Consider the following 27666-nt stretch of genomic DNA (forward strand, 5'->3'; position numbering starts at 1 on the left):
TGTGACATTTTATAACACCCATTATTCTAAGCAAGAGTTACATTTCTTAAGAAAATAAGGGACATACATACTCCACAGTGAATGTAAACAGTTTTATTTAGAAACAGATAGGTACCTGTTTGCATTATAGAATATAAAACTGGGTTTACACTCTGTAAAAAATAACCAGTATCCAAATTCAAGAGAGCTAGCATTCACAGAACACACAATGCGGGTGTGCAGCTACTGTTCACCAGCCTCAGGCTTGATTTAAACCAAAAGAAAAAAAAAAAAAAAAATCCAGGGGGATCTTTAGAGATTAGAGTACAACACTTACTGATGAGCACCCAGCATCCAGAAGGAGGTTTGCTTTCTAGGTGTGACTTTAACCTAAGGCCTGGGTTCTCTGTACCTAGTGACCTGCAAGGCTCTCCTGCCACACAATTCATGATGTGCCCTCCCCAAGCCAGGGTTGGTGGCATTATTAATTATCCCTAGTCTTAACAATAATATCGGGAAATCTGGAAGGCAGAGAATTTCCATTCCCTTGTATTGGGATTAGAAGAATGTACCCACTCTCAAGTGCTCAATGAAAAGGCCGGAGTTAAGTTACATGATACCTGGCTTTTTAGCAGGCCAAGTAGCCCACCTCAACGTGATTGTGGAAGACCAAAGGATACACCTAGGTTCAGATTATAATAATCACCCAGCACCACCTGAATGTATTATCCATAAAGATATATGAAATAATAAAGGTTATATATATATATATATATTTGTCTTAGTAACCTGAGGGTTAAAAACTTGGAATATAGTAATTCTTCTCAAAAGAGGTCCATCTGTATGAAAGGGACCAAAAAAGACAGTTTCCTGTTACGTAAAATATAGGTAAAGTGAGTTGGGAACAGAGGTGGTTTCTTCAGCTCTTTCTACACTGTCTCTCTCTTTGATAAGGATTGGCATTGTTGATCCATGATACACTTTTTCTGGCAGCAGGGAGATGGGGATATAGGGAGTGATGGGTCAAAGGCAGAAGGGTGAGCAATGGTCCTCAAACCAAAGAGCCCTCTCATCTTTGAGTCTTAGCTCAAGCTCTCTAGCTGACATAGAAAAAGGCCTGGTAGTGAAGTGGTTAGCATTCTGAGGTATGAGGATCCCTGGTAAATTCAGCAGCATGTGGTTTTTGGAAACCAGCCCACAAGACAAGAACACTGCAACCAAGCCCCTAACTAATACTGTTATTTAACCACTGTCCAAAAGAGAAAGGGAAGAAAAAAATTCCCAGCACATTAGGAGGTTCCAAGCTTTCACTTAAGGTGGTCCAAATAATCTTCTCTTTATTTCATCTTAGGGTTTCTTAAGAGAATCCTCATTCAGTGATCATTTCTCTCATTAAAGCACTTTCAATGACATGATCGGAAAGGAGTACATTTTAACTGCAGTAAGAGCAAGATTAATTCCTTGGAACACCTGGGGAAATAGGAGCTGAATGGGGCACTTACAGTGATTCAATAGGCAAGACACTCTTGAGCACTTCAATAGATGCGCACCCAGAAAAAAGCATGTGCCCTAAAAACACTTGTATTTTTCCTTTAGTTTTCCAGCTGTTTCTATGTATAGCTCTGTAAAGAGATCACACTCAGTACTTGATTGATTTTCAAGACACTGGCCCCAGCTCTTCCCACCACAGCTGTGCTTGACAAAATTAGCAAACAGCTAATCCTACAGGGAAGGAAAAAAAAGAATGAATGAAATCAAGTTGAGCCAAACTTTCTTGCAGCACAGGGATCTGTCCTTGCCCAGATAATGCCAGGACCTGGACCTGCAGCAACTGAATGGAATATGCGGCCCCTACGACTCATCACATATACTTTTCAATAGGCAAGTTTAAGTGTTATCTCTCTACATATAAATTGTGGGGAATATTTCTTCCCTTTTCTCTCTCTTGAACGTTTCTTATTGATCTTAGGCTTAAAATTAATTAAGTCAGAATTATAAAAATTATATGATAAGGGTTGAGAAAGAGTGAAGGGCTAATGTTTGCCTACAAAGTGTGAGTTAAGGATCTCGATCCTTCATATCATACTCCCAACCAGAGAACAAATACAAAAATAAACACACATGTTATACATAATACAAAGTGTAAATCTACAAACACAAGTGTACTAATTAGAGTTGTTCCTCAGAAGCACAGTTTCCCTCCAGTCCCTCAGAGAGGAGGAGGAATGGGGACGGGATTTTTAAGACAGCTTTTCATGTCTTAAAAAGTTTGTAATAACAGTCTCAGTAGCGCAATTTCATGTGAAACCAGAAGCTGTAAAAATAAATTACTTTTGAAGAAATGTGGGTTCCTCTGTCTGCAGCTCAGAACTCATCATGTCGTACTAAGGCCTCACCAAAATCTGTGGCCTGGCTGCCCACAAATAAATCATACTTGTCAACAATCTCCTCCTTGGTAAGCTTGCCATCCTGAAAGCACAGAGAATAGTGAATTGAGGCAAAATAGATTTCTCATTTCAAGTTTAGAAACACTGCTATCGTACAATAGGGGTTAGTCAAGATTTAAGATTCCAATTCCCACTAAATTAAATGTGCACTCAATCCTCAGTGCCCATCCCTAACACACGCACACACACGCACGTGGAAGAAACCAGCAATTAATACGTTTTCTTATCGAGAAAGTTAAAAACGGATGGATGAAAATAAAATAGTTCAATAGCTCAATGCTAGGGATATGGATTTGTTTTTGAGGAGAAAATGCTCCCTTTAGAGCAAATGTGGGACATCTAGATAAGGGTAAGAGATAAGTCAAGAAGAGCCAGGAAAAATACTTCAAAGTGAATCAAGTCATTATTTAACAGGAACAATGAAATCTGCTAACATCAAGCATAGTCTTCAACTCCAAAATGCCCTAGTCACCAGATTCCAGACAGAATGCCAAATGAAGGCTCAGATACTCATCTCAAGAATTATCTAGCCCAGATTCCCTAGGGATGACTTAGGAGTTTCCTTTTCTCACATGTCTCAGGACACAGCATCTGGCTACTGAAGTGACTGAGCAAGAACTCAAAACAGACTGACCCTCACAAAGGCTCAATGATAAAAACTGCATTAAAACCAAAGATTAATCTAAATAAAAGATTAATGGGGGATTCAGAATTCTAGAACCCCCATCTTTAGACTGATTTTCAGTTTGCTCTAAGGAGAGCATTCATATCTCTGAAAAAGGTGACAGGGCTCAGTAGTAACACCACTCTTTTAATGAACTGAATGCCTTCTCAGATAACTGATCAAGGGTAATTTTAACAGACTTCAGAGAAAAGCTGATTTATAAGCTACTACAAATGACTTAATTTTAAAAAGCATATTTAAGAAGGAAATAACCAGCTTTGAGTAGGCAACAAAATGAGTCTGTAAAAGATAAAAGAACAAAGGAAACAACAACAAAAAAGGCAAAGAAAATTTCTTGGGGTTCCAAAGATAGCGGATGATGCATGCTGGGCACAGGCTATATTCAGAGGCTCTTTTTGAGGCTGAAATTCCTCCAATGCTAGGAACACTGGGCAAAGGGATACCTAAAATGAGATCAGAGAGCTAGTGCTGCCCTGTAAGTTTTCAATCACCAGCTTTAGATCCATAGAGGACTTAGACTAATTAAGACCTTAAATGTTCTATGTACCTCAATAAGAATTTTTCAGGCAATTCCCTAGAAACAGATCTCGAACACTGAGCGATTGCTTGGGCCTGGCCAGACTTACCTTGTTTTGGTCTGATTCATAGACTAGGTGCCTGGCCTCTGCCTCTGCATGATCATAGTCTGAGGGGAGAATCCAGTCTTTGGTCTCTTCCTTATCCATCTTCCCATCACGGTTCTTATCTCGAAACTCAACAAATTGTTCTCTCTCTGTCTTTACCCATTCTGGCTCATCAGCATTTCCATCATGGCTGTACATGTCACCTGTGTGCACACACATCCATACAAAACACGGGTCTGTCTTCTCTCAAAGATTGCCCCATGCAAATCTGACCTGACCATTCTTCATTCATTAATTTGGAACCTAATAGCAATTATAAGGGTATTTTAGGTCAGAGAGACCTTAAGAAGAAAGGCATTTTCCTAATGCATAATCATTGCTCTTGCAACAAGGATATTTCAAGCTGTTGGTCTTGAATGATATGAGAGCAAAGAGAATCCTTTAAAAAAATGCAGAAACAAAGGGCGATGACTAGCATCAAGAAAGGTAAAGACCAACTTTCCTAAGGCAGCTATTCCCTAAATTCTACTTCACTATAACCACTAGTTTTAGAAAGATGTGGTTTTAAATCCTCAAGAAAACTTGAGAGGTGTATAAGTCAAGCTGTCTACCAACCAATCATGGAGTATACTTTAGAATGTATCTCTTAAAATGATGAGCATTTTTTTATAGAATCAAAATCACATTTTATAAAATCAACTATTTGGTACTATCTTATACCCTGTCCAAATCTGAATTTCTTAATTATCTTTTTTTTCCAAAGACGCAGTGAGCTATTTTTAATAAAGATTTGATTTTTAAGCTTTGTTCATATATAGTTGATATATAAAATTGCACACATTTAACATATACATCTTAAAGAGTTTGCTTTTTTCCCCCCCACCAGGCCGGGCCACATGGCATGTGGGATCTTAGTTCTCCCACCTGGGATCGAACACGTGTAAATTTCTTAATTATCTTTTAAAAAGTCTGTTTGCTCAAATCATTTATCAAAACTGGAAGATACTGTTTGGGAGACTTAAATAGCCCAGCACCCCAGATGTAAAAGTGCTTGCATTAGTTTATGATTTGCAAAACAGTCACACGCCCACAGTTGTTAGTTTTAGTAGTTTCCAGAAACAATTCCTCTGCCCTTGGATCTATATGATGGGGAGGGAGACAGAAGTATCTCTTTATTTGGTCCCAAAGCTTGATAAATGATGGTACTTAACCATTATAAAACTTAATTCCTCTCCTTAGGAGGTTCAAAATGAGTTATCTTGTTTTAGCAATGGTGGTAAAATGGCAAAAGCCAAGAATTAAAAGATAAAATATTTTTAAAAAAGAAATAGTCAACTTTGAAATGGGCTCAGTAAACACACCCAGAGGCATTTATTTCCACTGTACTGATGAACTCCACTAAAAAAATCATTTCAGAAAAAATTCTATCTTCCCATTGCTCACCCCTCTCAAAGTACATCAAGTCTTAGAAGAAAAGAGTATTCAAGGAGTAATTCAACTGGAATTGCTCTAGAAAATAAATAGCAGGTATAATTAGACCAAATCTGAGTAAAGGAGTGACCTGTTCAATGGATTAAAGGGACATACACGGATAGAGGCAAGGGCTTAAGTCTCCCTTTCACACTTAAACATGCCAGATAAACACAAATTGTCTTATGAAACATAAAACCTGTGGTGCACTAGAATTAAGTTACTATGAGTAAAAATAAGAATGTGAAATGTAAAATTATCTAATATCTTTCAAAATGGAATGACATTTGTAACAAAGACATTTGTAATATCTTCCATTTCTTCTCCTTTACTTATGCTAATTTCCATCACACTAACTGTGAAACAATTTGCTCCACTACTTGGTAAGAGGCAGCTCCTCTTCTTAAGCAAAGGGAAAATCTTGAAATTATTTTCAGGATAATAAAAATAGCTTTAGGGACTTCCCTGGCAATCCCATGGTTAAGACTCTGCACTTCCACTGTAGGGGGCATGGGAACTAAGATCCCACATGTCACATGGTGCAGCCAAAAAAAAAAAAAGCTTCACTTGAGAGAAAGGTATAACATCTAAAATAAACAGACAACTTGAAGGTATAGCATCTAAAATAGACAGACAACTGGGAATGCCCTGGCAGCCAAGTGGTTAGAACTCCGTGCTTTCACTGCTGAGGGCATGGGTTTGATTCCTGGTCAGGGAACTAAGATCCCAGAAGCCATGGCATGGCCAAAAAAGAAAAAAAAAAAAGGAAAAAAAATAAAAAGAAAAAAAATAATAAAAAGGAAAACAAACCAAAACCAGACAACTAAAAGGAAAAATGGCAGAAAGGACTGATTTTTTTTAAAAAAGACAAAAGGAAACAAATTAGAGAACCTAGACAGAAAACACGAATAGAACACAGAGAAAAGGAAAGACTAAGAGGAATCAATAACTCCTGGTTGCCTATTCACCCAACTGTCTCTTTTGTTCGATTCCCTAGTTTCTTAATGCCTGTCTAGGCTCCCTGCAACTCCTTACTGTCAATTCCATAGGGTATCTGGGATGCACTATTTCAGTGCTATCCACCACAGTAGCCACTGGCCACATGGGGCTATTGAGGACTTGAAATGTGGTCCAAATTGAGATGTGCTATAGTGTAAAATAAACTTCTGAAGACTTGTATGAAAAAAAAACCTCTAATAATTTATATTAATAACATATTGAAATTTTAGTATTTTGGAATATGAGGTTAAATAAAATCCACTACTGAAATAAATTTCATCTGTTTCTTTTTGTTTTTGATGTAGCTATTAGAAAAGCTAAAATTATATATGTGGCTCACATTTACATTTTGATTGGCCAGTGCTGCTACAGATACTTTATCATGACCAAGGGGTCACGTGTGACTTAACCATGTGCTAAGAGCTGACCCACTGGGTAAACTGTTTCTACTGGTGAACATATCTTCCAAAGCTTCTTCTAAGAAAAACACTAGAAACAACTTACCAATATACTCCTCCAGATCAATGAAACCATCAGCATTCTTATCTATATCTTCCATTGTTTCCTAAACAGAAGAGGGTAATTATTTAGACTCAGTATCTGGATGAGTTTAGTATAGGTGCTTATCATTCATTAAAACACACACACATATATATGTGTTTATGTATGTGTGTGTGGGTATGGTTAAACCATAGGAAATTGCAGTTTTTCTAGCGGAAAGAATGCTAAAATATTATCAATTTTTTATGCTTCGGCTTAAAATAACTAATAGTCTTCTTGAAGAAACACTTATAATGAACTACCCCATCAAGCCCATGATGTTCTGGTAGCCCTAGTCATGCTTAACTCTAACAGGAGATGTGACCACTGAGTACATCTACAGCTGTGGTCTATGTTTTATCAATAATTGCCTTCTGCGAGAATTCTTTAGTATCACTGCCGTTACTCAGTGTCTGATATTTTAAAAAATAAGATTTCCCCTCATGCTTACAATATGAAGCCATCAATGAAACGGCAAAACACATAATCTGATAGTTAAGTATTGTCATAGTAAGCAGAAATCCTAAAGCACCATCGAGATCACAGAAGAACAGAGTGACAGAGCTTGGACTCAATCTGGCCAGCACTTGTACAGCAAGTCACTCTTCTAAATACAGAGGAAAGGCTAAAGAGGAAAGAGCGTAAGCAACAAAAAGAGAAAGCTGCCACTGAGAATCCTTGCTCTCACCCACCTGTACTACGATATCCTTCATGTAGTCATACTCCTCAGGGTGCAGAAAAGCTGTGAATTCCTCCTTTGTGGCAATGAGGTCTCCATCCTTGTCTGCCATTTTAAATCTCCGCTCATCTCTAACCATCATCTGTTTATAGTTAAATCCATCATCAGGGTCTGGATCATCTAGCAAACAAAAATTTAGGTCAAATCTTAAAAGACTTACAGAAAACATGAAAATGTATGGGGAATCAATTTCCAAGAAAGATAAACCAAGCACTGAAGAATGAACTCTTGATTACTCAGGTAAAACTGCAGCAGTATACAGACATTCAGTTTTGGTAATCAACCTCAAAGTCAGGTCTGAGTTGAATGTAAATGCTTGCCGTTCAACATGGAACCCTGGCTCCTGGACTATGTAATCCATTATGCAATGCTTCACTGTCACTGGTGTTAAGACTACTAGACAGCTTGTGTTTTCTAGTTATATCTAAGGGGCAGTGGTGGTTCTAAAGTCATACTGTCTGGGTTTGAATCTTAACTCTATCACTTCTTAGCCATGTGACCTTGGGCAAGTAACCGTACTTCAAATTACCCATCTGTAAAATGGAGATAATAACAGTGCCGGCCTCAAAGGATTGTTATGAGGCTAAATAAACAAAAAAATAGACGTTAAGTGCTAGAACAGTACCTGGCATACATTAAAAGTTGGCTTTTAATAAGTGTTAGCTATTGCTATGTTTATTAAACATTAGGTTCTCATTAAAAAGCCACATACTGGGAATTCCCTAGTGGTCCAGTGGTTAGGACTCCATGCTGTCACTGCTGAAGGCCTGGGTTCAATCCCTGGTTAGGGGAACTAAACTCCCACAAGCTGCACAGCGCCCCCCACCCCCCCCAAAAGGGCCAGGTATCAAAGCCATTTGGAGTGAAGTACCAGAACAACACCACTTTGAATGGCCACACTTTAGTTTCTTAAGCCAACTCAGAAATATACCATGAGATACAAGTACTGTTCACTACCTCCCATCCTGTTTTTGTAAAATTCTAGAAAATGCAAAAAAAAATCAAGTTACGGAAAATAGACCAGTGGTTCCTTTGGGGAAGGTGAGGATTATAAAGGGACACAAGAAAACTTTTGGGGGTGACGGAAATGTTCATTTATTTTGATTATAGTGATAGGCTCACTGATGCATACACGAGTCAAAACTCATCAACTGTGCATTTTAAATACGTGCAGTGTATTGTATGTCAATTATACTTCAATAAAGCTGTTACAAAAGATAAACATTAGATTACAATCAAATTGAATTTGGACCTATCCATCTGTTAGGATGAGGAACTACACAAGCAGTAGTTACTTAGTCTCTCTGTAAGAATCTAGAAAAATGAAGTTTTGTTTCTATAAGTGGAAAAACTGTGAAGGAGTTAATGGCAGAAAAAGAAAAACAAAACCTTTTCAATCTGAGTTGCTGTATGGACTAAATCAGATAACATGTGAAGATATTTTGAAACGTAAAAGATACCACAACCACATTAAAGGTAAGAAATGATTGTTCCTACAGCATATTGATGAAATGAAAAAAAGATATAGCACTCGTTTTATAAAAAAGACCCACAGGGCCCCTTAAAAACATTACAATATTGACTTTTGATACCACAGTTCAATCTTTCCATACTTTAAGCACAGTTAAAAACAACAACAATAAACTACTGCTCTATTTTGAGAGATGAGCAACTTGAAGCTTCATTCTTTGTTGAGTGTCAAAAATCAGTGACATAGTTTACTGAATCAGGAGGCTTTGGGGACCCTATATGTGTATACTCAAAGCCGTAACAGGTTAGAGACAAAGAATTTGGATAAAATAACTACCTTTCTCAGATACTAAGTCATTTCTTTTAAACAAAAAAAGCTTCAGTACAAACTACGTAACAAAACTAAGAAATATAACAGAAGACAACCTAAGAGTAGATTCTTAGCTAAGAGCCCTTCTCTCCTCCTTAGGTAAAACACGGTAACTGGAATCAAGTAGCCTGGTAACATGCACATATATGAGGATGAAAAAGGAAGCTATAAAACTTTATTTTTATTGACTAAACTCATGTGCCTATCTATCATCACTGCTCAGAGTGCCATATCTATCCCAAGCACCAGTTAACTGGGCTAGCTGGCTTGCACACAGCTATGGGTAGGCTCCTGATCTAGTTTTGGTATACGCAGGGTGGATATCACATTTTACTTGTGGCAGAGACATGGTTAATGTTCCTTTAGTGGAAGGCAGATTCATCAAGACAAATATTAATTAAAAGCTAAAATGATTTACACCTGAACTCAACTGAATCAAGAACACACTTTCACAAGAAACTCCTCAGCACTGCTGTGAGGCGCCTCATTACACTGAGCACTGTCCACCCACAGGCCTCCAGAGAAAGACGCCTTATAAAGACATTGTTTCTCCAGCCAGGGCTTCAGCTTATGCAGAGTCTCAGTCAGGAGAAATACCCACTACATTGAATCATTTGCCCTGTGAGGTAACAAAGCTCTCAACAGATTTTTATGCACGTAATCAAGCAAAGAGTTTAAGATTCATTCTGGACAGTAAGTGAGTGCCTAGGTCTGAGCTGAGATTTATTAACACACCATTCTATTGAGATCACCAACAGTCTACCCACTGCTTTATATTTATAATTAATTCCAAATAAATCAGGAGGGTGTTGGGTCTCAGCCAGAGAGCAAGAAGCATGGATGCCTCTCTGTCTGCAGTGACTTTTTAATACACGTGTTCTTAATTGGGTGAAGGATATGTTTGGTTCTTGGCTAAGTGTCAAGCATGGAGAGACTGCCACTCTAGTCTTAGGAATGAGAACAAGCCTGATACAGAAATAAAAATCTGTTCACCAGAAATGCATGCAGTCCTGTAATTAACATGGACAGCTGGCTATTCAGTTGGGGGAAACATTGGTTGCTTGTTAGTCAGTGATGGAGAATGCCTGCTTTAACCCAGAAATTTACTTAATTTCTAGAATAAAGGTGAAAGTAACATGTATACATTCTTGTCTCAAATTGTAACCATGTACAATAGAGGAATCTCACTAACAAAAACACCCTAAGTCATCAACTCAGTAAGATCGCCACCTAGCAGTCAACAGCAGGCAAGTGTAACAAGTAAAAGAAAATTACTAACAGGTGGCCCAAGCATACAAGCTACCAAATCAACAGAAAGCAATCAAAGTCACATTTATTTGCCTTGAAGCATTTGCAAAACAGGCTGATAAACTCATGTGCCAGAGAAAACAAATGGGAAATATTCATTTCTAAACTTCAGTAAGCAGACATACTGAAATAGTTAAATTTCATCAAGGAAAGCTATTTGATCTTTATTTTATTAAGGAATGACAGTAATTTTCCTCCTATTCTCACCAGTTACAAAGAAATCTAATTTGAATTTTAGGTCCAACACTTTAACGTGACTATGTCAAGAGACATCTCAAAGCCTCTTGCTTTTGCATTGCTGGAACAATGAAGCCTTTAAAACGAGACCAGCTCCAAAAATGGTCTCTCTGAGGGATAACAGCAAGAAAAAGTGGGGAAATATATATGAAATACTAAAGATGTAAAAGATGTCAGACCTTAGAAAACCAAAATAAATTTTTAAAAATACATAATATACAAATTCAAAATTAATAAAGTGAAGGAGAATCAGCTCAGCACGAAACTATCTAAGATAAGCATAATTTCTTCCCTTTTCTTCACTTTGTGACCCATTTGTTTCTTTGACTCAAGACCATGGTCTCTGCCAGGCTGACCTCTTGCCCCTTACCCAGGTAAGTGCCATAAGTCACGTTTCTGTACTCATCCCAGGAGATTAAGCCGTCTTGATTCAAATCAAACTCCTGCCATTGGTTTTCAACATTGTCATATATGTATTTCTTCTGGGCGTGCTTAATCCAGGATTTCAGCTCCCCCTCCGTCACAAACCCATCTTTATCCGCGTCTATTTTATCTACAATCATTCTACAAGACAAAACAGTTTCGTTTCAAGGTGCCGGCTCCACAAGGCTTTTTCCCCCAGATAGTAGGGACCTACCTAAAACGTAGCCGTAGGTGGCATTTTTATACTCCTCCCAGGAAACGAGGCCGTCCTCATTGAGGTCATGCCCCTTCCACTGTCGCTCTACATCCTCGTAAATCCAGCGCTTTTGTGCAAATTTAATCCAGTCTTTGAGCTCATCCACAGTGACAAACCCGTCCTTGTCGCCATCTATTTTACTTACAATCTTTCTGTAGAAAATGCAGAGAAATCCAGCAAGAGGTTAAAAGGACACAAGGCTCTGGACTTAGCCAGATGTGTGCTGTGGCCACAGGTGTTGCCCAGGGCTAAAGCATGGAAGTAAAAATTGTCTCCAGAACAAAACTAGCCAGACAGGCAACTGAAAATTTTTCTCTTAAGTGCCCGTTGCTGGTCTGAAATGAGTCATCCAGATAGGACAAGCACAGTCCATGGCTGGTGTACTTGGATCCAAAAGCAAACCTGGACTATCCCTTTAGAGGTAGGTTTCAGCCGATGGTCAGAATTCAGGAGTGAATATCCATTCCTGTCTGGGTTCTCCACTCAGTATCAAACAACATGCAAATCTTTATATTTTTCTTTATTGCTTTTAGGAGACTCTCAATTTCTGGGTAATCACAACCACTGACTTGGTTTTCTAAAAATTCAAAAATTTAAACCAGACTTTTAAAAGTTCAGCTGCATTTTTAAAAAAACCAAAACAGTTTTGTTAAAAATATAAAGATATCAAAAATAGTTCCAGGATCACTTACACCTAAAGTCAAGATTATTTTTTGTTAAAACCCCAAAACAGGTACACAGAGACAGAAGCATAATTATTTAAAAAAATGACTAGCAGTTTATTACACTATGTTGAACTAGATTTTTACATATAACCATAAAACAAGAGAGCTCTGAAGAAGTAACGTGGTAAGAATGTACATCCCTGATTATGAGAATGTTAATAAGCTGAGAGGGTTAGGGTGCAGATGATAAAGCAAAACTACAAAGCTAAAGAATCAATACACTTTGCCTTCATGAGTTTCTTCTAGATCTGTTATATTAACAGACATTTTTTAACAATTCATTTAAGGATTTCAAAATATGTGCATGATATGAAAACTTCTGTTTAAAGATGCAATTGCTTACTTATAGAAGCTAAGACAGTCTATGTAAAGTCACAAGAACTTTAAATCAAAACTTCCAATCCGGGATTTCCCTGGTGGTCCAGTGGTTAAGACTCCATGCTTCCTCTGCAGGGGGCACAGGTTTGATCCCTGCTGGGGAACTAAGATCCCGCATGCCTTGCAGTGGTGCGGCCAAAAAAAACGCCAAAACAAACCAAAAAACCCCAACAACTTCCGATGGAATTGAAATCTTGACATACTCCTATGCTCTATTATTTGCAGGACTGAAAAAGGCTGTCATTTGGTAGCAAATAATGACTTTCCCAATTTGTGTTCATCTCACGAATACAACATTGGAAAGTGATTAGAATCACAGAATACAAGCAACACAAATTTATCTTGATATTGATATGCTGTTAGTCATGACTGTCTATTACTTAAATCTTATAATTAACAAGCATTTTCCTTCAGAGACTCAGAGATTTTGCTCTAAAATGTTAAAAGAAAAGGTATATCAGTAAGAAGTCACCTCAAATATTCTCCTCTATCTACATGGACATGGGACAAAAATTTTTTTGCAACTTGAACCTGCAGAATTTTAACAATATTAATAAAGTTTTAACTGTCCAAAAACTTCTATGTTATCTATAATGGGATCCAGTTTGTGTTGAAAAGGTATTGTCTACCAAGAATGCCACTGTACCATTAAGAAAAAAAAGGCAAGGTACCTATGCCTAAAAGAAAATTTCAAACTATTATAAATTGCCCAAAGAGAAGGAATACTTAGATAAAAAAGGCATATGACTGTTTAAGACGGGCTTTTTCTAATGCAGTTGGCTAAATGCCACTCTATTCATCCCAACAGAAGTATCCCAAATGGTTTAATCCAGAGGTTAGCAAATTTTTTCTGAAAAAGGACAGATAAGAAATATTTTTCTGGGGGGGGAGTCAAGGGAGGGAGGGAATACGGGGATATGTGTATAAAAACAGATGATTGAACTTGGTGTACCCCCCCAAAAATAATAAATAAAATTAAAAAAAATTTTTTTTCACTTTGTGGGCCACATATGGTCTGTCACATATTTTAAAAACAACAATAAAAATAACCACACAACTATTTAAAAATAAAAAAGGCCATCCTTATCTTGCTAGCTATCCAGCCTGCAGGCAGTTGTGAAAGTACCTTGGAAGTGGGCACGTCCTATTTTAGGCATGAAGCTCTAAACTCTGATCTTTAAATGCTTGTGTAAATTTATGAAGCTAATGGTGTTGTATTTCTTCCACACTGGAGAACCCTACAGACGCATGATGCCACTAAATAAGCATTAACTCCAGGACAGACACAATGCACTTAGTGGATCTTATGTTATTTCTAAGAGGTAACATATGCCTCTACATTTCAAAAGGCATCAAGCAAATCCTTTGGCTTTTAAAGAATCTGGGTCAATAAATGGGCTCCAGAAAGGTTCAAAATATTCCAGAAATTTTCAGCATGCAAAATTTTAAATATATATTCATATGTACGCACTTTCCCTTAGCTTTCATTAAATTGACAAAAGGACCGGGCCTGTGACCCAAAAAAGGATGACGAACTGCTCTAGTTCATTTCTACAGCAAATATAGCAAGGGTGAAAACTTTACTAAGAAACACCACCTCAAAATAAATAAATCATCATTTCAAGGACACATAAATGAAAATTAAGTATATTTAGACTTCTTGGGGGTGGGGTTGAGAATACACACATAAGAAAAAATCCTCTGTCAACATTCTTCATAAGAAAAAGGAACTAAAAACTGGATATTCAAATTGTTTTTAAATGCTTCCTGTAGTCTTTTAGATATTATTACTAAAGATTTAAAAACAGTAGTGAATTTTTGCAACTAGAGGTATAGACAATGATCTTATCTCCTAATAATTACTGGCCTCCTAGATAGATAGAAAAGGGGAAATCTGTTGTTCCCAACCTCTGGTGTATAGTCACACACCAAACAATGTTTAGAAATACCACAGTGAGTAAGTTAAAGGAAAAAAAAGTTCACCTGGAATTCTTGCTTTCAACAGTACATCACCTTATAAACTGGAGGTACTTGCCATTATCTCCAAATTTGGGAGAAGCAAACTGTACTTGGTTCATTCATACATTCCATGAAAAAATGATTTTAACCATCTTATTCTAATCAAATGTGGAGTCTGCTGTGTTGAACTTTTGATATTTACTGATGACAAAAAGAAACATTTTCTCTCTACTGAACACCGTTAGCAGAGCTATTCCAGTACCTGCACAGAGCCAGAACACCCTGATTGCCCCCAAACCTAAGGGCCCTTCATTATTTAACAGTAATTCTGCACAGAGACACGTGCAGACCAAAATATAGGCTGGACATGAACGTTATTAATAGGCAAGACACAAAGACTAAGAACATCCTCATGCATCCCTATTTTCAGCCTGGAATGTTAGCACAGTTATAAGATTCAAATTAAAAGTGAGCATGGTCCCTCAAAGTTAGAAAAACAACCTAACAGAAGACTCTTTGATATATTTCTATTTTCTGTATATACTTTCAAATATTTTAGGAGTTTCTCATTCTACATAGCAAAATCTTTTGATTATTTCTGTCAGTGTTTAAGAATAAAGTGTTGTATCCTTCAGTTAGCATGCAGAATTGCTAGAATAAATTTATTTTGAAAGAATACATTTATTTTGAAGTACGAATCAAAGCAAATCCTATGTCTTCTAATCACAGCACTATGGGCAAAATATTTTTGGAAATTCCTATGTGGTATAACTTTTCAGACAAATCTCCAGAATACAGTTCAGAAAGTTACACCAATGGTAACTTTTCATTGAGGAGAAAATGTTCACTAAATTAACCTGCATTTCCTTAAAAAACAAGGCTCTGAAAGAGCTAAAAAAGACATTCTCCGATCCTCAGAAATAATCACTGGAATTCTACCAAATCAACTCCTTAGGTTAAAAAGATGCTGTTGAGAGAGCCACAGAACCTGACTATGGCCCAGCTGTTACTGAAATAGCAACGCATACTCTGACATTAAGTCCACTGCTTATTACAAACTTCTAAAAGGCAAGGCTGGTTTTGTTTTGTTTTTAATTAAGCAAATATCTGACAATGAAACCAAAGAGGGTGAAGGACATCCTTGGAAATCATTAACTCTACAGAAATTAGTCAGTCCAGGAGTCTAATTAGCAGTTTACTATCCACTCAAAGACTTGTCATGGTCAATAACGAAGAGGTCACAGACAGTCTTTAAAAATTAAAAGCAACAGGGTTGAGAAAACCCCCATGTAATGTTCCTTTGGGGTCAAGATGGTGCAGTTTAAGCTAGTCCTACAGTATTTGGCACTTTTATGCATAAATGACTTTGCTTTGTAGAATAAGGTAAAAACTGTTATTCAATGGAAAATTGCAGGAAAGCGCTTAATTAAATTTTAGTGGTAGCAATTCTGTGGTTAGCTTTCAGAAGATGTAGTTCAATACAGCTTTACTGGGGGCCTGAGCCAGAAGAGAAAAAAAGAATGAGCTGATTTATAAGGAAATGTCATTACTCTAACTGGCCCTGAGAGCTGGCACCTTACCCAAGTCTTTCCTTGCTCTCTTCTGGTGTCAGCTGATCAAAGGTTTTTGCTTCTTCAGCACCCAAGAAGGCATCGTGGTCATAATCAAAACTCTGAGCATCATTGTGGACTTTGTCACTGAGCTGAGGCTCATGGTGTACACGGTCCTTCTTTTCCGTGGGCTTGCTCAAGGCAAAGGCTGTGCACAGGGACAGGCACATAAGAAACTGTCGCAGGTCCATGATAATCAGATCTTAAAGAAAAAAGAAAGGTAGTTCATTCAGGAAGCAGTATGCTTAATAATGACACAAGAAATTAAAAGCTCACATCCAGTTAAATTATTAATTGGATATCATCCCAAATATTATTATTTAATCCATAAAAAATGTATGGTAGAATAGCAGACTTGCCAGTTTTACTCTGAGAAATTTTCACCAGTTTCCTTCATTTAATTGTAGGCTGACAAGGACTTATAGGAACAAAGAGTTATAAGAAACATCCACCTTGTAACTAGTCTTACTTTAAAAACACCAAAGCAGAACTTTAAGCCTTTTACCCAAGTTCATAAGATTTAAAAATGAAAGGACCGCTTCCTTTTCCGGCAAGCGGCCTGAGGTGACCTCTAAAAATGGTTCGCTATTCACTTGACCCAGAAAACCCCACAAAATCATGCAAGTCAAGAGGTTCAAATCTTTGCATTCACTTTAAGAACACTCGTGAAACTGCCCAGGCCATTAAGGGTATGCGTATCCGAAAAGCCACCAAGTATCTGAAGGATGTCACTTTAAAGAAACAATGTGTGCCATTCTGTTGTCACAACGGTGGAGCTGGTGGGTGTGCCCAGGCCAAACAGTGGGGCTGGACACAAGGTCAGTGGCCCAAAAAGAGTGCTGAATTTTTACTGCACATGCTCAACAATGCAGAGAGTAATGCTGAACTTAAGGGCTTAGATGTAGATTCTCTGGTCATTGAGCACATCCAGGTGAAAAAAGCCCCTAAGATGCGACAAAGGACTTACAGAGCTCATGGTCAGATTAACCCATACATGAGCTCTCCCTGCCACACTGAGATGATCCTCACTGAGAAAGAACAGACTGTTCCTAAACCAGAAGAGGAGGTTGCACAGAAGAAAAAGATATCCCAGAAGAAACTGAAGAAACAGAAACTTATGGCCCGGGAATAAATGCCACAAAAAATAAATGCAAATGTAAAAGCAACAACAAAAAAAAGCAACAACAACAAAAAAGAAAGGACCGGACTGCCTAGGTGGCGCAGCGCAGGGGACACAGGTTTGAGCCCTGCTCTGAAGACTCCACATGCCACGGAGCAACTAAGCCCATGCACCACAACTACTGAGCCTGTGCTCTAGAGCCCGTGAGCCACAACTATTGAGCCTATGTGCCGCAACTATTGAAGCCCATGCACCTAGAGCCCGTGCTCCGCAACAAGAGAAGCCACTACAATGAGGAGACGGAGCACCACAATGAAGAGTAGCCCCTGCTCGCAGCAAGTAGAGAAAGCCCATGTGCAGCAAAGACCCAACGCGGCCAATATGTAAATTAAATAAATTAATTAATTAAAAAAAAAATGAAAGGACCAAGGTTTAAATTCAGACCTACTGACTCCTTGGCTGGTTATAAAAATCACCCAGGAAGATTTAAAAAAAAAAAAAATAGGTTTTCCCTATTGAATTAAAATCTCTGAGGTTGAACCCAAGCACTTGTAGTTTTAAATGGTTCCCAGGTGATTCTGATGGTTATCAATAAGAACCAATGATCACCTTCAAGACTAAACCACTGAGATGGTACAGTAATGGATAACAACTGCTTTATCATTCCATATACATGTGTTTCCCAAACTTAGCCAGGTATAAGGACCACCCGGAGTACTGTTCAAAGTATAGATTCCTCAGCTCTACTCTGTACCTTCAGAATCTCTGCAGTCACAGGTGACTCTGATGAACAAGCACAAAGCTGGAACACTTTATCAAAAACAGTGACAAAAAATTGCAGAGAAGCTGCAGGATAGAAACCATTTAGCACTCTTGACAGATAACCCACAGTACTGTCCAGAGAGGTTAAGGTTTTAGAGAAAAAACTGTGAAATTAAAAATCAAGGGGAGGACTTCCCTGGTGGTCCAGTGGTTAAGACTCCCATGCTTCCACTGCAAGGGGCATGGGTTTGATCCCTGGTGGGGAACTAAGATCCTGCATACCACACGGTGCGGCCAAAAAAACAAAAAATAAAAAATCAAGGGGAACGATTTTCCCAGACTTCCACATTTTAACTAATCCTTTATCAGTAGAACACAGATTCTGAAGGCTTCTCCCCTTGTGGTGAGAATAAACTTTTATGATTTCACATTATCACTTACTCATTTTCCTTTACGACCAATGACACTCTTACTGGATTGGGTAGGTGGTTACTGGGGAGGAGGCCTGTTGTAGGTTGAGCTGTGTCCCCCCCCCCCCAAAGATATGCTAAAGTCCTAATCCCTGGTACCCGTGAATGTGACCTTATTTGGAAAGAAGACCTTTGCAGATATAATCAAGTAGGATGGGCTCTAATACAATAGCTGGTGTCTTTACAAAAGGGGGAAAATTTGGACACAGACATAGAAAAGAGAATGCCACATTATGAAAGAGGCAAAGATTAGAGTGATCATCTACAAGCCAAGGAACATCAATGATTGTTGGCAACCACCAGAAGCTAGGAAGAGGCAAGGAAGGATCCTCCCCTAAAGCCTTCAGAGAGCATGCCCCTACTGACACTCTGATTTCTAATTTCTAGACTCTGGAACTGTAAGAGAATAACCTTCTGTCCTTCTAAGCCACCTAGTTTTTGGTGATGTTACAGCAGCCCTAGGAAATTAATACAAGGCTACAGTACAGAGGGACACTTCGTCACGTGAAAGTTAAATGCATTATCTTGCCCTAATCTGCAGATTAAACTAGCCACAGGCTTCACCTTCCCCAGGATTTCGCCAGTGGAGCTATTTAGTCTAAGGCTCCTATTTTATATATAAAACATTTTTTTAATTATAAAAACTTTATCAGCATTGCTTCTAACTCAGTGATCTCAACCTAGACTGTGGCCTAAAATCACCTGGGGAGTTTTTATAAATGACCACTGAATCCTGCCAACCATAAATATTTTAAAAAGGCAGCCAGGTTGAGAACCACTATTCTAATCAAACTCGCAAACGGCCATAGTAATATCTTAAGAAATGTGACTTGAAACTACACTTAATACGAAGAAACTGCATGTATCTGATCCTGCCTCAAAGTTTTGGGAATTAGAACAAAGAAAATGAATTGGGTCAAAGGATAAAGAAATCAAATATGCCAATAATCTATCCACCCCCTTGTAACCCCCAAATAGTAACTAAAAGAAGTTACATTGTGTTTGCTTGGATTTACAAAGCATTTTGGATTTAATAAACTAAAAAATGCTTAGCACAGCTAACGGTGAGCATGTTACATAAAAATTCCTTAAAAGTGGAAGGAAAGCAAATAAAGGAATATGTTTAATGCTAACACAATGTAGCTGATTATACAAAGGCACAACTGGAGGCCTCCATGAACAACTTCCAGGTTGTAAAAGGGCATACAAGAGCACTATGTGATCAATGGGAAAGCAGCTAAGTGGGGAGGTCCAGAAATGGCAGAGGATACACCAATAGAGAGTAGAAGGTGTTCCAGAGTGACATGACAACGCCAAAAGACAAACAGAAATGTTAGCTAAGGAGATAATGGGAGGCAGTCACCTCCCCAAGTGCCCATTTCAAAGAAACAAACAAAAAAACACAACAGTAATTTTGTTGGACAGTTGTTAAGACTGATGAAAACCCATCAGAGGAAGCATTGTGGAAGCAAGGACGTAAGACCCATAGAGAAAAGGGAAGAAGGTGGTACTTTTCTTAAGCTGCTCACCAATGTTAGAACTTGGCTATACTTCTGAAAGTTTATCAATGTTCTATTTCATGCTATCCCATCAAATACCCAAATTTGTATACAAAGATGCTTCAATTCAGATGTTCAATGATGATAGTTTATAATGATAAAAAAAAAGGAAAAATGAACTAAATCAAAGAAGTGGTAAATACATATTAAATCTATACTGTGGAATACTACACAGAGCTTAAGAATGAAGTGGACCTATTTGCACTGAAACTGACAAGGCACCAAGATATGTTCAGTGAACAAAAACAAGAAAGCATGTTGTAGAGACTCCTCGAATGGTCTAGTGGGTAAGACTCCTTGCTCCCAATGTAGGGGGGGCCTGGGTTCGATCCCTGGTTGGGGAACTAGATCCTGCATGTGTGCTACAACTGAGTTGCAGTGCCCCGAAACAAAGAGCCGGCACAGCTGAGATAAATACTAAAAAAAAAAGAAAAGAAAAAAAAAAAAGGCAAGCATGTTGTAAAACAAAGTCAAGATCTCATTTATATAAAAGGCAAAAATCAAACAACCTCCCAGGTTGTTTATATTTGTATAAAATATAATAAATATGCACAAAATGGTATGGAAGTATAAACATCTATCTGTAAACAGCAATAACCCCTTAGGTTGAAGGAAGGAGAGATGGGGTGGTGGGGTGGTGAGGCTTGTGGAGTGAACTTTACTACTGTACTGTTGTGTTGTCTTATTTTTTTAAATGAGCACACAGTCACGTGTATTATCTTTTTATGTGTATTACTTTTTAAACAATATCATAAAAATTCTTTTCATTATTAGGTAGCAAAGCAAACATTTTCAGGCCATTTCTCCAGAGTGGAAAAGAAAAAACACGTATTTATTCTTAAGACACAAACCCTATTTTTAAAGTAAAATAACACTGCTCTAAGAGAGTAACATGCCAGCCTCCTCCTCAACACTTTAATCAATCAGATCAGAAGAACAGTAAAGAGAAAATTAGACTTAGTGGATCTCTCAAACATTACAGTGAATATGCCTTCATTTTAGGACAAAATGAAACTTCCATTTGAAACTTCAAATAATTCTTTAGACAAATGAAATTCTTTAGAGATAAGGAACGACTTTTATGTTGTTATTCTGTGATATATCCAAATAACACCTATAATGTTAGAGGCTTACAAAATCAAGTAAAACCAAGAGTCATTGCAGCAGAGGATTTTCCTTATGTCTATTAACAAGGGGACTTCACATTTAGGAAAATTTTATAAACAGCTAATTACATCCCCAGAAAAATACCCTAACAGCATTTGCAAACCCCAAATGTTATAATATTAATTAATGCTTAAGTCCACTAATGCTATCAGGGTCTGGGAAGGATAGTGTGTAAAGTTTTGATACTGTGTAACATATAGAAGCAGAACAGATTGATTCACCATGATTTCGAGGGAAAACTACATTTAAGATTGAGGCTTAACATCTTGATACAGTGATAAAAGAAGAATTTCAGAGTAAAAGCCAAGTGATCCAGTTTTACCATTTACCTATTTCTCTATCCTTTCCCTTCTCAATTAAACTTTCAATCTTGCCCCTCTACAGGTTCTTCCATTCTGTCAATCAATACTTCTCAGGTCTTCAGGGACTTCCCTGGTGGCAGTGGTTAAGAATCCGCCTGCCAATGCAGGGTTCACAGGTTCGAGCCCTGGTCTGGGAAGATCCCATGTGCCACAGAGCAACTAAGCCCATGTACCACAACTATTGAGCCTACATGCCACAAGCACTGAAGCCCACATGCCACACGTGCTTAAGCCCACAGGCCTAGAGCCCGGTTTCCACAAGAGAAGCCACCCCAATGACAAGCCCAAGCACCACAACGAAGAGCAGCCCCCACTCGCCGCAACTAGAGAAAGCCCATGCATCAACGAAGACCCAATGCAGCCAATACATACACACATACATACATATACACACGCTTCTCAGGTTTTCATAATCCAGAATCAGTCTTTCTCAGACCCCGCTATTCCTTCAAGCGTGCTCTTCCCTTTCCTTCACCTACACAGTGTCTAGGAACTGCTGTCTCTGCTTCCTCACCACCTACTGTAACCCTGAAATCTAGGTTTCTAACTACTACTCATGAAACTGCCTAAAAGGGTCATCAAGGACCACCTGCTGGACAAAGCAATGGACCTACCTTCATCTCTCTGCGGCAGGCAATGAAAAAGCTGCACTTTAGTAAATTTTTTAAAATAAGCACTTTGTGCCCACATATATCAACTCTTGGCTATTAGAAACTTTAACAAAAGGCCTCTTGTTTTATGAATATAGACACTAAAGAAAGAGACTACTAAATTTATCTAAATCCATATACATATAAAAATGTCCAAATAGAAACAAATGATATCTTCCAAGGCAAAGGATATATAATGTGGGCAGATGTGAGAAGAAAGAGTATAAAACAACTTCTTATACAAGGCATCTGAAGAACTACATTAGTGCAGTTATTTCTGAAGCATCTTTCTCTTTTCAACCAAACAGAAACCCAATAATAGAAAGCTAAGAAACCCTTTTCCTTCTCCATCATGAGAGCTATACATCAATGGATAACAGAACATTAGGAAAACATAATATACTACATAAATGAAGGACTTGGTTGTCTGAGTTTTCACCACATGATCTAGGTGAGTCTGGCCACGGGTTTGTCAATTTTGCTTACCCTTTCAAAGAACCAGCTCTTGGTTTTACTGACTTTTTCTATTGTTTTTTAAATCTCTATTTCCTCTCTGATCTTTATTATTTCCTTCCTTCTGCTGACTTTAGGTTTTGTTTGTTCTTCTTTTTCTAATTCCTTTAGGTGGTAGGTTAGGTTGTTTGAGATTTTTCTTGATTTTTCTGAGGAAGGCCTGTATCACTACGAACTTCCCACGTGATCTAAAGGTAAATCAACGGTTGTGAAAAATGCATCTCTCCATCTCCCATTTCTCAAATGACTGACAAGTTTCTCTCCCTCAAATTCTGTTCCTCCCTCACCAAACAGGAAACTAGATCTGCACTGTCCAGGACAGGAGCTACTAGCTACATGTGGCAACTAAGCACTTGAAATGTGGCAAGTGTGAATTAAGATGTGGTATAAGTGTTACACTTTATGTCAAAAGAATTGTATTTTTGTATGTATTGGATTAAATAAATTATTAAACTTAATTTCACATGTTTTAAATATTTACCTGTAAATTTAAAATTACACATGTGGCTTGTATTATATTTCTATTGCATTGCGCCATATTAGTGACACAAATAAAGGGCTAGAACCGAAAAGATGTCAAGTTACTACCATACTTTTGCAGTATGTCACCAATAATGGTCTACTGCAAAGTTATTTTCGTGAATTGTTTCAGTTAATTTATAAGGAGAAAAAGGTAACAGCAAAAGCTTGAATTTCTTTCAATAACAATAAGCCTTAAGAATCAGTTTTATCCATTCAAAAATTTCCTTGACAGCTCTAAATTCTTGCCATTTCTCCCTTCCTTCCCAATCATTTTTTTAATAAAAATCCATTGGTCATGGAACACTTAAAAGTTGTCTCCGCAACAAGAGAATCCAAAGCACTGAGAAGCCCCTGCTTGTCACAACTACAGAAAGCCCACTCACAGCAACGAAGACCCAACTCAGCCAAAAATTTTAAAAATAAAAGTAAGTTGTTTCAGGGAAATTTAGATGTCTGGATTAAATTCAACTTCTCAAGAACATTAACAATGAGTGACCCCACAGCTATTCTAGTTGACCAAAGACCCATTGCTCAATGTTAACAGTGGGAGAAATGGGTGTGGTGGTAAAATTCCAGTTCTGTGAGTTGGATATGGGGGGGGAGGGGGGCGCGGGGGAAGGCATTCCTCTATAATGCAGCCAAAGCAAAATCTCAACGCTTGAGTGTCTACTTCAATTGGGGATTGAGAGCCTGACAGCAATTTAAGTATACTAAGGCTCAGGTTTTAAAGTCTGGTTACCTGACATTCCTCACTTACAGCCTTTAGTACAAGTACCACCAACGTTATCATATTAAAGTAATAACGTCACCCTTCATGATTTGATAAAAGTTATGATAATGACAAACTACGTATTCAACGTTTCTCTAGTGATTGATGGAACAAATTTACATTAGTTCATTAGCACATTCTAATTAAATTATTTGTGTGACTGAGAGCATACACTTATAAGATGGTTGAGTATATAAAAGTGCAAAATTTGGCTGAAGAAAAGCTTTGAAATGACAAACTATTACTCAGGTTTCATTAGTTCTATAACCAAAGCAACCCAGTATAAACTTAAAATTTTTCTTGCCACAGAGTAAAAAAATTTTCCTTGAGAAATAGGTTCTCAGAAACTCTGGGAGAATCAAAGTTTCCTTTTGGCTGATGAAACTTCAATATATAATTAATTACCATAGGAATGCTATGTAAAATGCAGGGACAAGAGTCTTGGTTTCTAGTTGTAATTTTGCTGTGCACAGGCAATACGCATAAAAACCCTTGGGAATTTGGTAGTTATTTTAGCTCAACCTTCCTTTAGTGCCAAATGTAAATAAATAATTTTAAAATCCTAGATGAAAAGGTCTATCTACTATGATCACTCTGGCTGGAAGTGATCTGTACACATTCCTCTAAACTTTTATAAAACTTGTTTGTACCATTCCACCATAATGATCACAGGCTATCTTAAGCTGTCTCCTTAGCTCCTTTATAGATGTACATTTTTGGAAGGCAGGGATCTCAGCTAATATAAATTAATGCTCCTCTACAGTCCCTAATACGTCTTGCACTTTTTGTATACCAATACATTTTATTGGATTAGCTGGACAGTACTTGGCAGCAACACAGTTCCTGCCTGCCGCCAGTGCTCCCCAGCCCCCAATTCCCCTTACCGGATCTGGCCATCAGCCAGCAACAAGAAAAGTGTTATTTCAGCTGTCTTAACTCTAATACATAAATCACAACATCAACAACATCCATATTCAAGAGTTCATAGAGAGTGAGGACTAGGACCTTATGGCTTAGCAAGCACCTCCAATGGCTATCCCTAGTTACACCTTCGTGCTTCCAACACTCCTGGCACAATCAAGCGTGTGCCGCACACAGAGAAAATGCGTATTAAAATCAACATGCTGATCTCCAGTACCGGTGCAAAGTACATAAAATGCCATTAAGTAAGTACCTTTCGACACATCACTGGACAAATGGAAGCAAACGATAATATTCACAGTAATGATAAAGTGTCGATTTCAAAGCTGTATGTGAGCACCAGCCACTCAGGCATGCTCAATTCATCTCCATCAGCTCATGTTTCTTTTAGTTGTGATTCTCAAAAGAATCCTTTTGGAGACTCCTGAATCCCTGTAAATCTCAGATTAGGCCTAGGCAAACCTTCTCTCGCCACACAAATACAATTTACAGGTTATCTCTAGACCCTCATCTGTACTACGGTACATAAATTCTTCAGTGATGACCATCGTTTGGTACTTGGTTAACTAAATATACGGAATGAGGTTAAACATGCATTCGTCTTGTGTCAAGTTCCATTCTATGGCAAAGAATAATTTATCAGAAATTCCACGATTCTCTATCTCCAAGCAACAAAAACTGTTGTTTTATTCCCTTATTCCCGATTCATTAACGTTGACTTTATGGTTCACGCCAGGAAGTGAATGTAATTCAATTCTCAAAGACACTATTCTGGGACTTTAGGGCTCAAAGGCCCTAAAGTTTTAGCAGGAGACCCAGGGAGTTTTGCCTTGATGCAAAAGCAGCTTTCCAAACCGCAAATCACACGACTCTTAATCAGGGCAGCTGCAGAGAATTAAGTTTACTGATGAACACAGCATGGCAAAGAATCAGAACGAGGGTCTGGGGCTAGAAGCAACAAAAGGTAAAAATACAATCCCTTAATGACGCTTTAAAAACTATTTTCCGTCGCTCGCTGAAGCAGGCGGCCAGACACGGAAGCTCGAAATATTTGTCTTTTTAATATTACAGAGTTAAAAAGAAAAACTATATTGTGTCTTCATGCTTTCTTCCCCCCTTGTTTCTACACCCTCGAGGTCAGCGAACACGACTTTCTTGGCAGAGGCAGATGTCCTCTCGGGATGTGGCCTTGGGGGCGGAGCTGGCGGACACAGGCTGGCCCGAGTGTGGGAAGTGGCAGGGAGCTGTGACAATAACGCTTTCTGACTGCCCTCCGACCTTCAGAAGGCAAACAGGAGTGACCCTTTAGGGCGAGGGACTTGGTGACTGGCGAGGCCCAGCGCCAGAGGACGCGGCAAGCCAGGCACAAACCTGTATTCCACAGGACGCAACGCCGGGAGCCGGAGTTCGCAGGGACCCAGGCCCCTGCCCAGAGCGCGAGGGAGGGCGAGGGGCGGCCTCGCGACCTAGGCTGTGCGCCGAGGGCCGGACCGTCACGAGCAGGCTCAGGCCCCAGAACCCCGAGCTGGCAGAAACAGGGGCCCTGAGCCAAGGAGGCCCTGTCGCGCCGGGAGCGAGGCTCAGACGACGAAGAGAGTGCACAAGGAGGCGGCGGCGGCGGCGCAGGGACCTGCACCCCGCTACTTACCTCTGTCCCGCTGCGCCCACAGCCCAGGTTGCCGCGGCCGCCGCTCACCCACCGGCTCAGCTCTGGCGCGCAAGCACCGCCCAACCGGAAGCGGCTCCGCGCCCCGCTGCTACCCTCCACGCCGGCAGCCTCCGGACCAATCAGCAACAACCCCGCCGCTGACGCACAGCTTCCCCGGGCGGCCATTGGCCCCTCGGTCGCGTAGTCGGGATTGGCTGGAAACCGCCACGTCCCCGCGAGCGCGCCGAGTTGCGTGGACAGGATTCCCGCCCCGCTCTCTTCCCGGGCCCTGCGGAGTTGGCGGGTCCCAGCCCCTTACTCCGGGTGGCGTTTGGGCGCGGCTGTGTGGCCGCCACGTCCCGGTTCGCAGCGCGTGACTCGGTCTCCATAGGGCTTCTTAAGTTACCCTATCTTCATGCCCACAAGAACCCAGGGCCGAATGTATCCGACTGTATCAGTCGCCAATTCTATTGCACCCCCTTCTTTCCCTTCAGCTCTGCTGCCTAGGTGGGGTAACCTACCGGACGTCACCCGTTGGCTCCGGCTTCATCTCCCACCACGCCCTCTCTCGTATCTTGCGCTGTGGCCACCATTATCTCGATGTTTCCTAACTGCCCGCCCTTCCACATCTCTATAGTCTTTCATTATCAACCAGGAGTAAGGGCGTTATCCAGATTCTCTGCCTTGTGACCGACAATAGAAGTCCCGGTTCACAGAAATCCCGGTTTAGATGTTAGCTCTGGAAGCCTTTCCTCACCTCACTAGGCATAGTAATTCCTCACTTATTTAGCTTCATAGCACTTTGCATCTTTGGTACACTTTGCCACAGTTTGCTGTAAATCGCTGCTTATCCATTTGTCCTCTTCCAGACTAAGCTCCTGGGGTGAGATATGCCTTTATTCACCTTCGTACCTAGAGCTTTAAAAAAAAAAAAATTATTTATTTTATTGGCTGCCTTGGGTCTTCGTTGCTGCACGCGGGTCTT

The 27666-nt window shown here is 39.3% G+C and overlaps 2 protein-coding genes across 3 annotated transcripts; one reads left to right on the forward strand and one right to left on the reverse strand.

Annotated features, from left to right (window-relative positions):
• Positions 1 to 78: 78 nt before the first annotated feature.
• On the reverse strand, positions 79 to 26788 carry CALU (calumenin). Of its 2 annotated transcripts, none has more exons than XM_057731889.1 (7): positions 26682 to 26788; positions 16189 to 16420; positions 11238 to 11431; positions 7436 to 7602; positions 6708 to 6768; positions 3738 to 3937; positions 79 to 2448 (listed from the first exon to the last, which is right to left on the reverse strand). In XM_057731889.1, exons 2-7 carry the CDS (start codon positions 16407 to 16409, stop codon positions 2344 to 2346), a joined length of 948 nt encoding a protein of 315 aa, XP_057587872.1. In that variant the 5' UTR covers positions 16410 to 16420; positions 26682 to 26788; the 3' UTR covers positions 79 to 2343. The 2 variants fall into 2 exon arrangements, with proteins under 2 accessions (XP_057587872.1, XP_057587871.1); XM_057731888.1 differs by lacking the exon at positions 11238 to 11431 and adding an exon at positions 11505 to 11698.
• LOC130851490 (60S ribosomal protein L17-like) lies at positions 16776 to 17357 on the forward strand. The gene has a single exon (XM_057731890.1). It carries the CDS (start codon positions 16796 to 16798, stop codon positions 17348 to 17350), a length of 555 nt encoding a protein of 184 aa, XP_057587873.1. The 5' UTR covers positions 16776 to 16795; the 3' UTR covers positions 17351 to 17357.
• Positions 26789 to 27666: the final 878 nt, after the last annotated feature.

This window comes from Hippopotamus amphibius, chromosome 4 (assembly GCF_030028045.1).
Source record: "Hippopotamus amphibius kiboko isolate mHipAmp2 chromosome 4, mHipAmp2.hap2, whole genome shotgun sequence".
NCBI classification, from domain to species: domain Eukaryota; kingdom Metazoa; phylum Chordata; class Mammalia; order Artiodactyla; family Hippopotamidae; genus Hippopotamus; species Hippopotamus amphibius.

Bases quoted from the DNA above. Each gene is read 5' to 3' on its own strand.
- CALU (XM_057731889.1), bottom strand. From the start codon at position 16,409: ATGGACCTGCGACAGTTTCTTATGTGCCTGTCCCTGTGCACAGCCTTT. The intron at 6,769-7,435 runs GTGGGTGAGAGC...TCTTCTGTTTAG, and splicing joins TGAAGGATATCGTAGTACAG to GAAACAATGGAAGATATAGA. The intron at 3,938-6,707 runs GTAAGTTGTTTC...GTGTGCACACAG, and splicing joins TGATCTGGAGGAGTATATTG to GTGACATGTACAGCCATGAT.
- LOC130851490 (XM_057731890.1), top strand. From the start codon at position 16,796: ATGGTTCGCTATTCACTTGACCCAGAAAACCCCACAAAATCATGCAAG.